At 57.5% G+C, this 14,860-nt stretch overlaps 2 protein-coding genes across 2 annotated transcripts; one reads left to right on the forward strand and one right to left on the reverse strand.

Moving 5' to 3' along the window:
* Positions 1 to 452: 452 nt before the first annotated feature.
* Positions 453 to 3,622, forward strand: THBD (thrombomodulin). Its single transcript, XM_035565496.2, has one exon. The coding sequence runs from the start codon at positions 500 to 502 to the stop codon at positions 2,156 to 2,158; it is 1,659 nt and encodes a 552-aa protein (XP_035421389.1). The 5' UTR covers positions 453 to 499; the 3' UTR covers positions 2,159 to 3,622.
* A 1,537-nt stretch (positions 3,623 to 5,159) lies between these two features.
* SSTR4 (somatostatin receptor 4) lies at positions 5,160 to 6,483 on the reverse strand. The gene has a single exon (XM_035565488.1). It carries the CDS (start codon positions 6,357 to 6,359, stop codon positions 5,160 to 5,162), a length of 1,200 nt encoding a protein of 399 aa, XP_035421381.1. The 5' UTR covers positions 6,360 to 6,483.
* Between the last annotated feature and the right edge of the window lie 8,377 nt (positions 6,484 to 14,860).

The raw sequence follows: 14,860 nt of genomic DNA on the forward strand, positions 1-14,860 counted from the left end.
CATCTTCTCTTCTCTTCTCTTCTCTTCTCTTCTCTTCTCTTCTCTTCTCTTCTCTTCTCTTCTCTTCTCTTCTCTTCTCTTCTCTTCTCTTCTCTTCTCTTCTCTTCTCTTCTCTTCTTTCTTTTTGTTTTTTTTTTCTCTTTTCCTTCCCTCCCCCGCCCACCCCCGCGGCACCCAGCCCTGCCGCCCTCCCCCCGAGGGGGCGCACACCGCCCCCTTCCCCCCCATCCTCATCCCCATCCCGCGGGAACGCCCGGGCGGGCCCTGCCCGGAGCCTTGCGGCGCGGGGGGGCCGGGCGGGGCCGGGGGGCGGCGGGGATTTACTCAGAGCCGGGGCCGCCCCCGCCGCAATCCCTGGGCGCAGTGGCGGCGGCGGCGGCGGGGCCCGTCCCCGGAGGCGCTTCCTTCCTGCGGCGGGCGGCCGGGCGGGCCGGGGCGCCTATAAAGCGGCGGGCGGCGGCGGGGCCATGCCAGAGATTTGCCGTGCCGGCCGGCCGCCATGCGGCGGCTCCCGCTGCTGCTGCTGCCGCTGCTGGCCGGACTGCGGCCGGCGCCGGGCGAGCCGGAGCCGGCGGAGGCCGCCCCGTCGGGGGCGCAGTGCCTGGAGCACGACTGCTTCGCCGTCTTCTGGGCGCCGCTGCCCTTCGCCGCCGCCAGCGCCGCCTGCGAGCGGCACGGCGGGCACCTGATGACCGTGCGCTCCACCGTGGCCGAGGACGCCATCGCGCTGCTGCTGCAGAACCGCGGCGGGCGGCTGTGGCTGGGGCTGCGGCTGGCCACCCCCTGCACCGAGCCGGCGCAGCGGCTGCGCGGCTTCCAGTGGGTGACGGGCGACAGCCGCACCGACTACGCCAACTGGCAGCCGTCGGGGCGCAGCTGCGGCAGCCGCTGCGCCACCGTGTCGCGGGAGCTGCGCTGGGAGGAGCGCGGCTGCGAGGAGCCGGCCGACGGCTTCCTCTGCGAGTACAACTATCCCGACAGCTGCCCGCGCCTGCCGCCCGCAGACGGGCTGCCCGCCGCCTACCGCACGCCCTTCGGCGTCCGCGGCGGGGACTTCCTGGCGCTGCCCCCCGGCAGCACGGCGCTCATCCCGGCGCTGGGGCTGGAGCTGCGCTGCGCGGCCGCGAGCGGCGGCGGGGGGCTGCGCTGGGGCCGCGCCGAGCCCGGCGCCTGGCCCTGCCGCCTGGCCGGCGGCGGCTGCGAGGGGAGCTGCGCCGAGCCTGGGGGGCGGCCGAGCTGCTCCTGCCCCGCCGGCAAGGCGCTGGGCCCCGACGGCCGCGGCTGCGCCTCGCCCTGCGCCGGGGCACCCTGCCAGCACCACTGCGTGCCCAACGGCGACACCTTCCTCTGCATGTGCGAGGCCGGCTACCAGCTGGCCCCCGACAGGAGCAGCTGCGAGGACGTGGACGACTGCGCCGTGTCGCCGGGGCTGTGCGAGCAGGCCTGCCTCAACACCGAGGGCGGCTTTGAGTGCCGCTGCCACCACGGCTACGAGATGGTGGAGGGGCGCTGCCAGCCCGTCTCCAGCTGCTACGCGGCGCCCTGCGAGCACCGCTGCGAGGATGTGCCTGGCGGCTACCGCTGCAGCTGCATGCCTGGCTATGCAGTCCACCCACAGGAGCCCGCCCGCTGTGTGCTGTACTGCGACCGCAGCCAGTGCCCAGCCGAGTGCAACTCGAACACCCACTCCTGCTACTGCCCCGAGGGCTTTGTGCTGGACGAGGCCTCCAGCAACGACACAGTCTTCTGCGTCGACATCGATGAGTGCGAGATGGACTTCTGTGACCACAACTGCACCAACCAGCCCGGCAGCTACGCCTGCCACTGCACCGACGGCTATGTGCTCGTCGACAGGAACCACTGCCAGGAAACCCAGACGGAGGACGGCGGGGGCTCCTCAGGAGACTTCGAGCTCTGGACGCCCGTCCCCAGCCGCGGCCCACCAAAAATGGAGCACCTGCACCCCGGTGCGCTGGTGGGCATTGCCATGGGCGTCCTGTGTGCGGCCCTGGTGCTGCTGGCCGTTGGGTACCATCTGGCCAAGAAGCGCTGCCGGCCGCCCACCTCCATGGATTACAAGTGTGGCAGCCCCCACGAGAAGGAGATGGGACTTCAGCAGGTGACCACGGGCTGTGCTGCCTCTGGCCAGAAACTGTAGGGAGACCGGGTGGGACGGAGTGAGAGGGAGGTGAACTGGAACTGGGTAAAGTTTATTTTCAACTCCCCTTCCCCCCCCGGTTTTGTAATGATAAAGAGAATTCAGGAGAAGCTGTGATCACCCCCTCCACCAGAAAATATGTGCTGCTTTTCAGCCAGCTCTCGTGAACGTGTGCCACAGTGAGCGGGGAGGGCTCAGGGTGCGCTGCCGCGCGGTTCCCGTTTCTGCTCCCTTTCCTGAGCCCGCGGGCAGGGAGGCTCCAGAGGGGAGCTCTGCTGGAGGAGCAGCCCCGCTTGGACCTGAGTTGAGCTCGATACGCCTTGCCACGGGGTGAGAGCACGCGCCCAGCAACTGCCTTGAGGACCTTGGGCTGTGGGAGGTCGTCTCGCCTGAATTTTTCCTCTTCTCGGCCAGAGAGCGCTGCAGGCTGGGGATGAAGGCTTGTCCAGGGTGAAGAGGAGCTGGGATGCTCCAGCTTTTGTCTAGATTTGGTTTAGTGTTTTAAAACTGATAAATGGTGGGAGAAGGAGCATGGGTCTTTTGGTCAGTACTTTGCCTGCCCTCTGTGCCTCCGTCATCCTCATCGGCAGAAATTTTATTGCTTTTTTTCTCTTCCCCATTTTTTGCGTATGTATCTCTGCGCAGCTGAGCACTTTTCTAGTAAAATCACTAGGGGCAGCAGGCACCCTGCTGGGTGTCATCGTGGGGCAGGGGGGGAACGCTAATTTCTCTTCCCTTTTACCATTTTGGGGCTTTTGGGGGGTGCAGAGGTTAAAAGGGGATACTGAGAATGCCAGGGTAATTTTTTCCATGCTAGGGAGGGTCGTTTTCAGTGCCATGAGACCGTGCCTTGTGTTCTCCGCACGTCTTCCGTCGTTTTCTGCCGCTGCTGGATTAAACTGCTTGTTACAGAGCAACTTAACCCACCCCTCCCGTCCGCAAGCTTTTTTCCTGATTTTTTTTTTTCCCCCCCCCTTAGTTTTAGTCCAGGGCTGAATCTAATTCATGTCGAAGTTCAACGGCAAAACTTCCTTGTGGCGTTTGCAGGAGCAGGATCCGACATGGAGCTGGAGGAAGATCCAGGGGAAGTGCTCTGTGGGGTTTTCCTGGGGGGTGAGATCAGGGGCCGTGCCGCTGGGGCTGGCGGTGCGGGTCCAGGAGCTGGGCTGGGGTGAGCGATGGAGCCGGTGCTGAGGGCTTTGGGCCCCGTTTTGGGGCTGGGAGTTTGGGGTCAGGGCTGGAGGGGCTGTGCCCCCCAGGGATGGAGCTCCATCACTGAGACAAACACCAGCTGCGCGCTGCGTGAACTGTTGCTTTCCTCGTGTAAATGGTTGACCCCGCTATTTTATAGACCCAGCACGTGTGTAAATATTTATTTATTGGAAATGTACCCTACGCAATGCACAATCACGTTGTGATATTGTGTGTAGACCAATAAAGCTTTTACCGTCTCGTTTATAGAAATCTGGGAATGAGCTGTTCTTTCTCCCCTTCCCCAGCCTTCCCCGCCTGGCAGTCGACATCTCGCAGCTTTTCCAGGGGCCACAGGCTCCAACAAAGCAAAAAAGGAGCTGCGGGCTCTTAGCAGAGACTCGGGCTGAAAGCACGCCCTCCTGGTTGTTTCACCAGCAGGATTAAAATAGAAGGAATGAGCCATAAATAGTGGAGAACAAGAATAACGTTAAAAGGACAAAGTTAAAACCAAACAAGCTGGAAATGGCTAATTTAATGCTACCTCGGTGCAGCCCGGTCGGTGCAGCTCCAGCACCGGTCTTCAGTTCCTATGGCTATGTGCTCAAGATGCCCTTGAGGGCGATGCTTGTCTGCAGCAAATGGAGCAAGCAGGGCTCTGGTCTCTCAGGCTTTCTTGTGGAAAGTGCCATTTGGGTCCTGCTTTACCAAAGTCCTTTTCCTGCGGAATTTTTAAGGGGGCAGGATTTTCTGTTTATGGGACCTGAAGTTTATCCTTATAGATGAAGGTAAGCTCAGGGCTCCTTGGCAACTGCTAAAGCTTCTGCTGAAGCTGCTGTTAAATTTGGCAGGTGCCTTTTTTTGCCATGACCTCCGCTCCTCCAGCCCACTTTCTGCCCTGTGAGGAATAGCAGCCCTGCAGCAGCTTGCCAGCTTGGTCCCGTGTGGCAATGGTGGGCCCAGGCATGTGGGACGGGGTGCATCCTTGCCTCGACAGCAGCCTTGTGTCCCCCATGGGCAGCAAGTGTCCCCGCAGCCTGGGCATGGGGCTCATGCCTAACTTTGCCCTCCCGCAGCCTCCCCAAGGCAGGACCTGGCAATTAGCTCAATTACTTGCCTGGTGTCAAGGGGCCACAGCGGAGGCTCCTCGGTGGCAAGGGCGATGGCAATGATGACTCAGCCAAGGCTGTTAGCTGTATGATGGGCCAACGTTATGGCTTTTTATTTCATTGGGCTGCACAGCACTACTGGAGAGCGCAGAGAACTGGGGGGATGCCCCAGCCCAACGCCTCGAAAAGCAGGGGTGGGAGCAAAGTCATCAGCAAAGTCGTTCTGCAGAGCAGCCCCCGCTTTTCCCCAGGGGGAGGCGGCCTGGCTGTGCACATCCTCGCCCCGCGGCTGACCCACTGCCTGCGAGGGGATGGGAAGAGCTCAGGGTCTCTCCTCTGTGTTTCACAGAGGGCCACGTCTTCTCCCCAGACCAGTGGGAGAACTCAAAGCGTTGTCCCCCATCGCAGAGTTCGGATGCAGTGTTTCCAGTGGCCCCTGCTCACCGCATCCCCACAGGGGCAGGGAGCTACAGCGCAGCAGGGATGGAGAGGCCACGCGTGTCCCAGGGGAGGTGCTGGCATCCGGGCTGCAGAACCGGTGCCACTGCCGGCACAAACCCTGCGCAGCAAAGCCAAGCACCAGCTGCCCTCCGGTGTCCTCCCGCCCAGGTACGCAGCCATGGGGGCAGTGCTGCAGGGGTTTCCCCCTCTCCGTCCAGGATCCCCTTTGCCAGGGTGATGGAGGCTGGGTGCAAGGCACCCTAGAAGGTGGTGGTCTTGGCCAGGAGGGTGCCAGGCTTGCAGCAGGGCTCAGGGTGTGCGGGCTCCTGCTGGCAGGGCAGCGGTGGGCACATGCAGCCCTTGCCCTTGTCGTTACCCCGGGGCACGGCGCAGTAGTCGAGGGGCTCTTCCTCCTCCTCCTCCTCCTCGGCGACCCCCGCCTTGGTGTGACAGCAGCAGAGGCTGGCATCGAGGCAGCGGCGCAGCACGCCATGGAAGGAGTGCCGGAAGTTTTCTGAGAGGAAGCCGTAGAGGATGGGGTTGGCACAGCTGTTGGAGTAGCTGAGGATGAGGGAGGCATTGTTGACCGTGGCATCCAGGCGGCCAGGCAGCAGCAGGTTCACCAGCTGCACCACATAGAAAGGCATCCAGCAGACCACAAACATGGCCACCACCGTCAGCACCAGGCGTGTCAGCTTGCCCTCGGAGCGCCGCCGCTGCTGCCAGCCCACCCGCTGTGCTACCGCCCGCATCTTGCCCACGATCAGCAGGTAGCACAGCCCCATGGCCAGCACCGGCAGCAGGAAGCCCAGCAGGGTGGTGTAGACCACGAAAGCAGCTGACCAGGCCGGGCTTGGCCACAGGAGGTTGCAGGCCACCGCCTGGCCGTCGCGGGTGGTCGCTGTGCCTGCGAAGATGGGGATGGGCGAGGCCACCAGCAAGGAGAGGAGCCACACGCCCCCGTTGACCATCTTGGCCACCCGTGGGCGGCGGTAGGTGGCCGCCCGCAACGGGTGCACCACGGCGATGTAGCGGTCCAGGCTGAGCACTGTCAGGCAGAAGACGCTGGTGAACATGTTGAGCCCGTCCACACCCAGCACGGTGCGGCACAGCACCCGGCCAAAGGGCCAATGGTGCAGGGCGGCCGAGGTGGCCACGAAGGGGATGCTGAGCATGAAGAGCTCATCAGCAATGGCCAGGTTGAGCAGGTAGATGTTGGTGGCCGTCTTCATCTTGGCGTAACGCAGGATGACGAAGATCACCAGCGAGTTGCCCAGCAGCCCCAGCAGGCACACCAGGGCGTAGATGCACTGGATCACCACCATGCCGGCGATCTCGCCTGCCCTGCCACCCCACGCCGACAGCCCCTGCAGCCGGCCAGCCTCTGCCGAGGCTGCGCTGGTGTTGGGGGGCACCTCGGAGGCAGCCCAGAGGGGCAGCTGCTCAGCGTCGACACTCATTCCGGGGGGTGGCCCATGGGGGTGGGACACCAGCGGGACAGGTGCCAGCCTGCAGGCAGGGTGCAGGGCAGAGAGAAGGAGATGGGAGCTGCGGCGTGCGGTGGACGTGGGGCTCACTCCCCTGCCAACCCCTCAGATCGTGGCCGAGAGTCCCCATGCCCCCCCAGCCTGTCTGTCCCCTCCCTGCGTGCTCCTCAGGGCAGCATTGTTGTACCCTGGGCCACCCTCCACCTTAAGGAACCTATACAGATCCTAATGGTTTCATTAAACCCCGCCGGGGGAAGCAAGCAGAACGTGAAAGCAATCTGGAGATATTTTACCTCTCAATCCTCCAGGGATTGAAAGACCCCCCCAGCCCCCTGCTGAGGGGCAGCGGCGGGTGCTGCAAGCCGCACTGGTGAGGAGCTCCAGGGGCTGCTGGCGAGGTAAAGTCCTGCTTGACCTGGATCAGATGACTGGCAGGATCCGAACCTTTTAAAGTGAAAGACAGACCACGCTCTCCGGTTTTGAATGCAGGCGAGTCTTACTCGCCCGCATCACCTGTGCCATGTAAATAAGCTTTCCCATATGAATAAATAAATACGTATATATATAAAAGCCAATTTCTGATTGATGCTCTCCACTTGCCAATCCAAAACAAAGCACCCGACATACCCTTCTCCTTTCTCTTTCAGGTTCGCGGCGTTCCTCTTGCTCCGGCCGTGGCCGAGGGAAGTGCGCTCCCGCCCGCTGCCGTCCCCAGCCCGCTGCGGAGGCGGGGATGCTGCAGTCCAGCACCGCGGCAGGGAGGGCCTCATGCCCCCTGCACCGAGCGGGGGCTGTGGGGGTCCCCCACGGGTGGGAGGCGATGGAGGCCGGTTGCCCTGGCGACGGGAGGGAGGCAGCGCGCCCCCCGCGCTCGCTCCCGCATCCTGCCGCGCATCCCTCATCCTGCTGCGCATCCCGCATCTTGCCACACATCCCTGTGTGGTGGCTGCCACGGCTCCTGCCCAGGTCTGTGCCCCCAAATCCGGCCTCGGGCAAAGAGCTGGTGGAGGAGGGTGCAGAGAGCGGTGACGCACCCAAAGCTTCATCTGAAATCAGAGCCTGGATGGCATTCATGGTGCAAAGGGCGAAAGGGGGCCGTGAATAAAAGGGGCTCAGAGGGCTGCAAAGCCTGTCCCGGCTAGGCTGAGTGCTCAGTGTGACACACAAGGTGTTTTCTCCCCAGCTTTGGGTAAAAATCAATATATTTTTTAATAAAAGTGCTCCCACTGGGACCTGGCAAAACATCAGTGCTGCTTGTGGCCACCACCCGCAGGGACTGTCCTCCCGGGGTGGTGAGCTGCAGGACAGGGAGGGAGGCAGCCCCCAAAAGCAGCACAGAGCCCCGCAGCACATGTGTGCGTCGCTGTGACTTTCTGATTTATCTGAACGAAGGTAACCCACACGCTGTCACTCCCTCCTGCACTGGTACATCACTGGAGCAAAGGAATTTTTTCTCACTTGCCTGCATTTCGTGCTCCCGGGTCCCTGCATCAGGCAACCTCCTGTGGGAGATTCTGGGAAGTCGGGATGGAGCGGAAAGCTGACAGACAGCTGAGTAAGCGAGCACATTTGTTTGTGGAAGGGATTTTGGCCACAGGGACAGGGATATTGATAAATGCTTATATTATATTACTGAGAACAGGCTCAATGTGCATGGGAACGCAGGTGCGTGTTTCTTCTTGGTGCTTAAATATACGACCATAGTTAATTGTGCAGCTGGCAAAAATTTTGGCGAGGACATCCTGGCTTAAATTTCACAGAGGTGGAGAAGCACAGCAGGGGCTGGTGCCCACAGCTGCAAGCTGTGTAGCAAGGGGTGCTGGAGGGGGGAGAGCAGTGGCAGGTCTCCTGTGCCCACACAGGGGCTGCCTGGCTGCGCGCAGAGGCCTGGGGGGGACACGGTGCTCCAGGGGTTCCTGTTGCAGACGGCGACCAGAAAGTGTGTAATAAAACAATGAAACCGCCTGCGGGTTGCATCGAGCCCCTCCACCTCTCAGGAGGAACAGGAAACTTTTAAATGCTCTTTACTGTAACAGAGGAAGCTCCTTAGCGGCGAGTGGGACTTTTGCTCATATCGGGCTGCTGGTACCAGTCCTTCTGTGGAAAAGGTTTGGGTGGGGAAGGGCAAAACTGCTGCAGGGATGGTTAATTCTTAAAATAAAGCGCACCCCATTTCCCCCAAGGTAGCATGAAGAGGTATTTTGATAGGGAAAGAAAACCAACCCCAACTCAAAACCCACGGCCTGCAGTAATAAAAGCTGTCAAAGCCCGTGCTCTCCCCAGGAGCTTCACTGCAGCCATCAGCACCATGGGGGCAGTGGTGACATCCCCTGAGGCACCGGGTCCCAGCAGGGCACACAGATCTGATGCCTCTCTGCTGTAGGGACACCAGCTCCAAGCCAGATCCCAGCCGGGCTGCACGCAGCTTTGCCCAGGGAGCATGGAAATGAAGGGGAGCTTGCATGCTGATGGTGGGTGGGGAAGGCAGGCACCCCCAGTTTGCACATGGGGACAATTTTTTGGATGCTGAGCATTCACCCAGCTGAGTTTGCAACCCACTGACTTAAAGCCCTGTAAAAGCAAAGCCGTGCACTTTTTTGGGCATGCCCGATGCTGGGGGCAAACGCTGCAGAATGCTGGCTGCATGTGTTTGCGCCGGCATTTTCCCCTCCAAAGGCAGTGTACAATCACCGCTAGCTAAATATTTGTAAAGCCCAGCCTCCCCTGCCAGGTCTCCCAACAAAAGGCAGTCTGTGCCTTCTTTTTAGTGGCTGCAATGAAAAATCCACCTTGAAATACAGCCAAAAGAGGTAAAAACAGCCAAGCCTGGCCCGAACGCCTGGCCCACTGTCACAGGCGAGGAGGGAGCAAGCAGTACATTGCTGTCCCCATCGGTGGTGGCACTGGGATGCTTTGCCACCCGTGGGGTGCAGAAGAACCGGGGTCAGGTCTCCTGCGATGCTTGCAGGGCGCATCTTGCCCTGCAGCTCCAGCACCCCTCTGCATCCCAAACCACCACAGAACAGCAGCTTGTTGTTGCAGGGCCTGGCTACCTCTGCGAGCTTGGCCAGACCCATCCATCGGAGGAGCAGCCAAGGCACACAAATAAAGCAAAATAAAGTAATCCTTTTGGGCTGGCCCAAAGAGAACAAGTCTTGCTCTTCTCTGGCCCACAGGAGAACCCAGTGAAATGTAGTGCTAGCTAGAACAGGCCTTGTTTCCTTTCCTTTTAGGAAGTTTTTGTGTTTTATTTATTTATTGGTAATCTTTCCTACGAAAAGGGAAATGTGGTTTCAAAGTGGAACAGGTGAAATATTCCAAATTGAAAATGCCTGACACGTGTTTTAGAGTAGCCCCAGGCTATCGCCCCGTGCTGCAGGGAGGGTTCCCATCCATGTGGCTGGCAGAGCTTGCAGCGGGCCTGGAGGTGCTGCCTCTCGCCGTGACAGCACACGGCTGCACCCAGCAGGAACATCCACACGGCCGACATGTGCTTGCCTCAAATTAGGCCAATTTCCATGCCTCACTGTTGATGCAGACGCTCCTCATAAGGCATGTATCATTTCCTTCAGTTAACGGTCCCCGTGGCTGATTACCTCATTATTACCAGCTTACGGCTGGCTTCTAATCAGATTTTCTTTCCAGTTTCATTTCCAGCTGCTGGGTAATGGCTGGAGGTGGAAGGATTCCGGGTGCCCCTAGGATCGAACATCCCTTTTAGCACGTAGGGTCATCCCTTTAGTGTGTAGGGACATCACTGTTCAGCACATAGGTACCCCTGGGCTGGGCTCATGGTCCCACTCCTTGCTGCCGCTCTCCATGTGCCTATGCCTCCAAGGCAAAGCCCCCGGCAAGGTGCTTGAGCTGAGGCAAGGAACCGTCAGCAGCTGACAGCGGGAGGATGCCTGCAGCAGTGCCCAGCACTGCGATCCTGGGGGGAATGCAGGGCTCCCCCATGGACTAGAAGCAATGCTTCCATCTCTTCTCACTGTAGCACAGATGTGAGATTGGAGCATGCAGAGCCTTTTCCTTCTGCAGAAGCACAGACATCCAGACGGCACTCATGTTGTCTGGCAGGGCCTGGAGCTGGCCTGCCAACAGCAGATTCATTCGGTTCTCATTTAACCCCATGCCCCTTGGTTTTGTTGCTGGACCACTCTCCTGTGGCTAACGGGCAGCCAGGGGTGCTCACTGGGTGCCTGGGCCTGGGGGAGCCTCTGACCATGTGCAGCCTGCACCCTGCATTGCCCAAATCCCCCCAGGCGTGCAGCGCCCTGCTGCAGCTCGGCAGGCGGCGTCCGGCCCGCAGGCTGTGAGCTCTGGGGCTCTGCGTCCCAACTGCAAACTGCAGCTGCTTTGTCAGCATCCAGTAGCTGCTTTCTTTGCTAAAAATAGGCTAATCCCTGCAATAAGATCTGAATTAATATAAAAGTGACATTGCCAAACACACATTTTCTCAATTCTTAGCCTTTCTAGCTTGAGCATAAAACCCAAGCTCCTTTGCTTTGCAGCCTTTAAACATATTTCCCTCTGGTTTTACTTAGGCAGAAGCCAAAAACCTGCACATACTGAGCCGTGCGGCTCTGGCCGGGACAGAGGAAGCAGAGCTGGAGCAGAGCAGACGGCTGTGGGGCTGTGGTGGGGCTGGTGCTGGGGAAGAGGCAGCACAGATGGCTCGCCCTGACAAAGCAGCGGCTAAGGACAGCTCGCCCTGAGCCCGGGGCGTGGGGGGCTGCAGGGAAGGAGGAAACTTGCTGAAGGGTAAATATGGGCTGGAGGTGGTGCTGAGGTTTGGCTGGAAGTTGCTTTGTCTCTGCCTGCAACAGCTGGCTTCATAAGTAATAATAATATAATGATCACCATATTGCACATGTATCGTAAAGTTATATTAATATAATAATAATAATTCACAAGTTAGCAGGAACTTGGGGCAGCATCCCTGGGAAGAGGGATGGCCAAGGCTGCCCAGTGTGCCCAAAGGAGCACAAAGGCAGGTTTCTGCACATAGTTTTACTACAGCGTGGGCCAGCCAGGATTTTGTCTGAATTGCTATAACATGCTGCCTGGGGAGGCACGAGCCGTCACCAACCGGGTCCTTGCAAGCCAATCCATGCACAGAGCTACAATTTCAATTATAAAAAATAAATAAATCACAAAATCGGGTAATGTCATTACCACTGGAGCAGAATAGTCAAGCACAGAAGGAAAAGAGATTTAAAATATATTAAATCATATTATAGGGAGGTTGTTTTTTGCTGCTTCCAGTTTCTTGTGGGAGCAGCCATTGCACTGCATATCCCACCCTTTCCCCCGGGCAAATCTGTGTTTTCTTCAATTATTGTTTTCCAAAAGAGCTGGCAGAAAGCCAGTGGAAACCTATGACATTCAGACATAAGCTCTAGCCTCCTGACTGCACAACAGTGCAGCCTCAGAGGTGGAGGCTCCTAAAGCCCTCCACTGGTGACCGCTCAAAGACGTGGGGGTGTGCATGGCCGTGTTGAGAGGTTCAGAGCTTGAAGCAATGGACAGCAGCAGAAAACTCCTGTTTTTTCCCCAGTCTCAAGGCGGCTGTGCTTGGAGCTCCATCCACTTCCCTTTGAAGGCAGGAGGAAGGCCCCATCCCCGCTGATGCACTCAAAACCTGGCATTGCAAGCAGTATTATTTTCACATTTTCCCCTGAAAGCTCCCCCTTGCAATTTGCTAAATGAAAAGCATGTTGCTAATCTTGGATAGAAGCACTCCATAAAGCCAAGTATGTCTTTAGTCCTCCCTCTCTCTAGACTCCTCCCAGGCCTTTGGGATTCAGAGTTGGCTTTTGGGGTGGCAGCAGCAGGAATGTGGATTTTGCTGCACCTGGAACCTGGACCCTCCGTGGCCGAGTGCTGCATCCTGCCGAAGCATTAGCCTCAGAAAGGGGAAGCAGCCACCAGGAGTGGTGCTCGGCACGCACGGCGCCGTGCAGCGTTTGGACATCTCCCATGTTTCGTGCCTCATTTTCAGGGAAAAAAGCAAACAGCAAGGACTGAGGTTCCAGCTTTGGCGCTTCTGAACCAAAGGCTGTCAGAAATGGGAAAACCAGAGTGGTTTATTAGGGAAATCTTGCAGTGATGCATTTCCTTGATTTTATTTTATTTTATTTTGCCCATGCTTCCCTCTAACAAAGTAAAAGCAATGAAAAAATAAGTTTGCATCAGGCTCTGTCCTGAAGGCCGTTTGGTTGTCACACTCCAAAAATGCTCACTGAAAACCTCTGCCAAGCTCTGTTGCCAGAGGATAGGACGTTATCACTCATTATTCCATTCTCGTGCAGCACACAGCTATTTCTACAAATCGCCTTTGTCAAAAAAAAAAAAAAACAAAACACATTTAACATAAAAGTGACAATAGAGTTCATGGAGATGTAAACCATTTCTCCAGGGTTTAGGATTTCCTGGCAGAGCACACATATCCTTTGTTTCTGAAAACAAGGATCAGCAGAGAGCACCACACCTTCGGGCGGTGCAATGAACTTTACCGGCAGCAAGAGCAGTATGTGCTGGGCTGCAGCTCCCGCTCCGCTCCGCGCACGGTGCCTCTGGCTGGGCCTCCATCCTGCCTCCTCCTTCGCAATTCAGACCAAAGCCAATATTTTGCATTTTTCACTGTTTTTGGGCAAACACGCGCTCCTCCTGTGACCAGCAGCGGGGCACAGACTGCAAAGCAAAGCACTCGGTAATATGCTGGTGACCTTGGTTTGGGCAGAGCAGAAGCAAAAGCTGAGCTATTGGCCCTGCAGCTGCTGCACCAGCACTGTACCACTTCACACACCTATTAAATATAATATATATAATGGTATATAAGTTGTTTTTACATCCACCTGCGCCAGCTGCCAGTACTGGCTGGCAGCCTCAGCTCAGGGTTCGTGGATGCAGCAGCCCCATCTGGCTGCAGGCTGGCTCCGAAAATAGGGGCGAGGGGAGGGAGGGGAGCAGGAGCCAGCAGCACCCAGCACTAGGGTGTCCCCTGGAGTCCTGCTGCCACCAGGACACACCTGTGGGGAAGCCAGCCCAGCCCTCGATTAATTGTTTGGGCAGCATCAAAGGGCGCTTTCATCCTCCCAGTGCAAGGAGCCTCTCCCTGGGCTGGCATCTCCTTGGCGGATTGTGGGGCCGGGAGATGCTATCGGAACTGCTCGGGGTGGTGAAGAGCGGGGAGCGCCCAGGAGGGTCCCCCGGCCCAGGGCTGTGGGATGACAGATGGCACATCCTGCCTTTGTTTGCTGTGGGCGGAGGGCTGGGGAGGCGCTGATAGCATCGTGCTGAGCTCGCTGCTGGCTGGAAGGGCCTGACTCTCTGCAGCAAGAAAATAATGTCCTTTTTCCTTTTTTTCTTTTTTTTCTTTTTTTCCTGGGTTATCTCCGGAAATCGGCCTGCGGACACACGTCGGAGGTTTATCTTGAGCACAGAAGAGAAGGCTTTACCCTGGCAGACATCCCTGCCTCGGAGCCCAGCCTGTCCCCTTTGCCAGGGGACATTGCTTTAAATGTTCCCCATTTACAAATTGCAATTTTTATTTTAGAGGGGCTCAGAGGTAGAGTCACTTGGGAGTTCTGCTGGTTGCATGGCCAGGTTTGCTCGGAGCACTAAACCTGGGCCGCTCTCTGGTTTTCCTTCTCCCACCCCAGTGGCAGTGGCTGTTGCAGTGACGCTCTTTCTGAAATGCCAGTGCTCTTCCTTCCAACTGCAAAGCCATCAAGCCAAAATGCAGTTCATTAGGTTTTCAAATTTCACATATTGTATATTTTTCATGGATTTTCCGCAGGGGTAATAGTTAAAAGCTATGAAAACTTATCTTTGTCATAGATTCTCTCTGGTTTCAGCAAAGGGTGGGTGTATTAAATAGTCAGCATGAAAATCACTCTGGACTTTTTTTTTTGTTCTTCAAAACATCATTATATTACAACTTTCCTACCATATCTACAAATCCTCATTCCTTTGCATCCTCATCAGCATTTACGACTTCCCTTTATATATATTTACTTTAGCTCAAGCGGAGCAAGGTAGCGCTGCTGTGAGTGTTTTGCAGAGCCAGGCAGAGGTGCAGCCCCTGTCCTTTCGGAGACATCAGCCTCCAGACTGGTTTTCTCCTCAGGCCGCAGAGGAGAGGCAAAGCCACTGCTGGTGGTGCCAGAGGTGCTGAGCACCTTTGCTTGGCAGTGCCAAGCAAAACCACTGGCATGCAGAAGTGTGGGATACCGGGACAGCTGGGTGGCAGTCAGGAACGGGTCATTTAAACCACAAACACTAAAATGTGGGCCAATAGCAGGTGCTGAAAGTCTCTAATGGTTTTGAGGGTTATGTTCGGCCATGTAGGTGACCAAAAATTTAACAGCTGCAAATCAGCTGGAGATCAGGAGGTGATGGGAGAAGCAGCAAAAACTCTGAGCATCACCATTAGTGGTGGGGACAGCTCGGCTCTGATTATCCCATCACAC

Source organism: Cygnus atratus, chromosome 3 (genome assembly GCF_013377495.2).
Source record: "Cygnus atratus isolate AKBS03 ecotype Queensland, Australia chromosome 3, CAtr_DNAZoo_HiC_assembly, whole genome shotgun sequence".
NCBI classification, from domain to species: domain Eukaryota; kingdom Metazoa; phylum Chordata; class Aves; order Anseriformes; family Anatidae; genus Cygnus; species Cygnus atratus.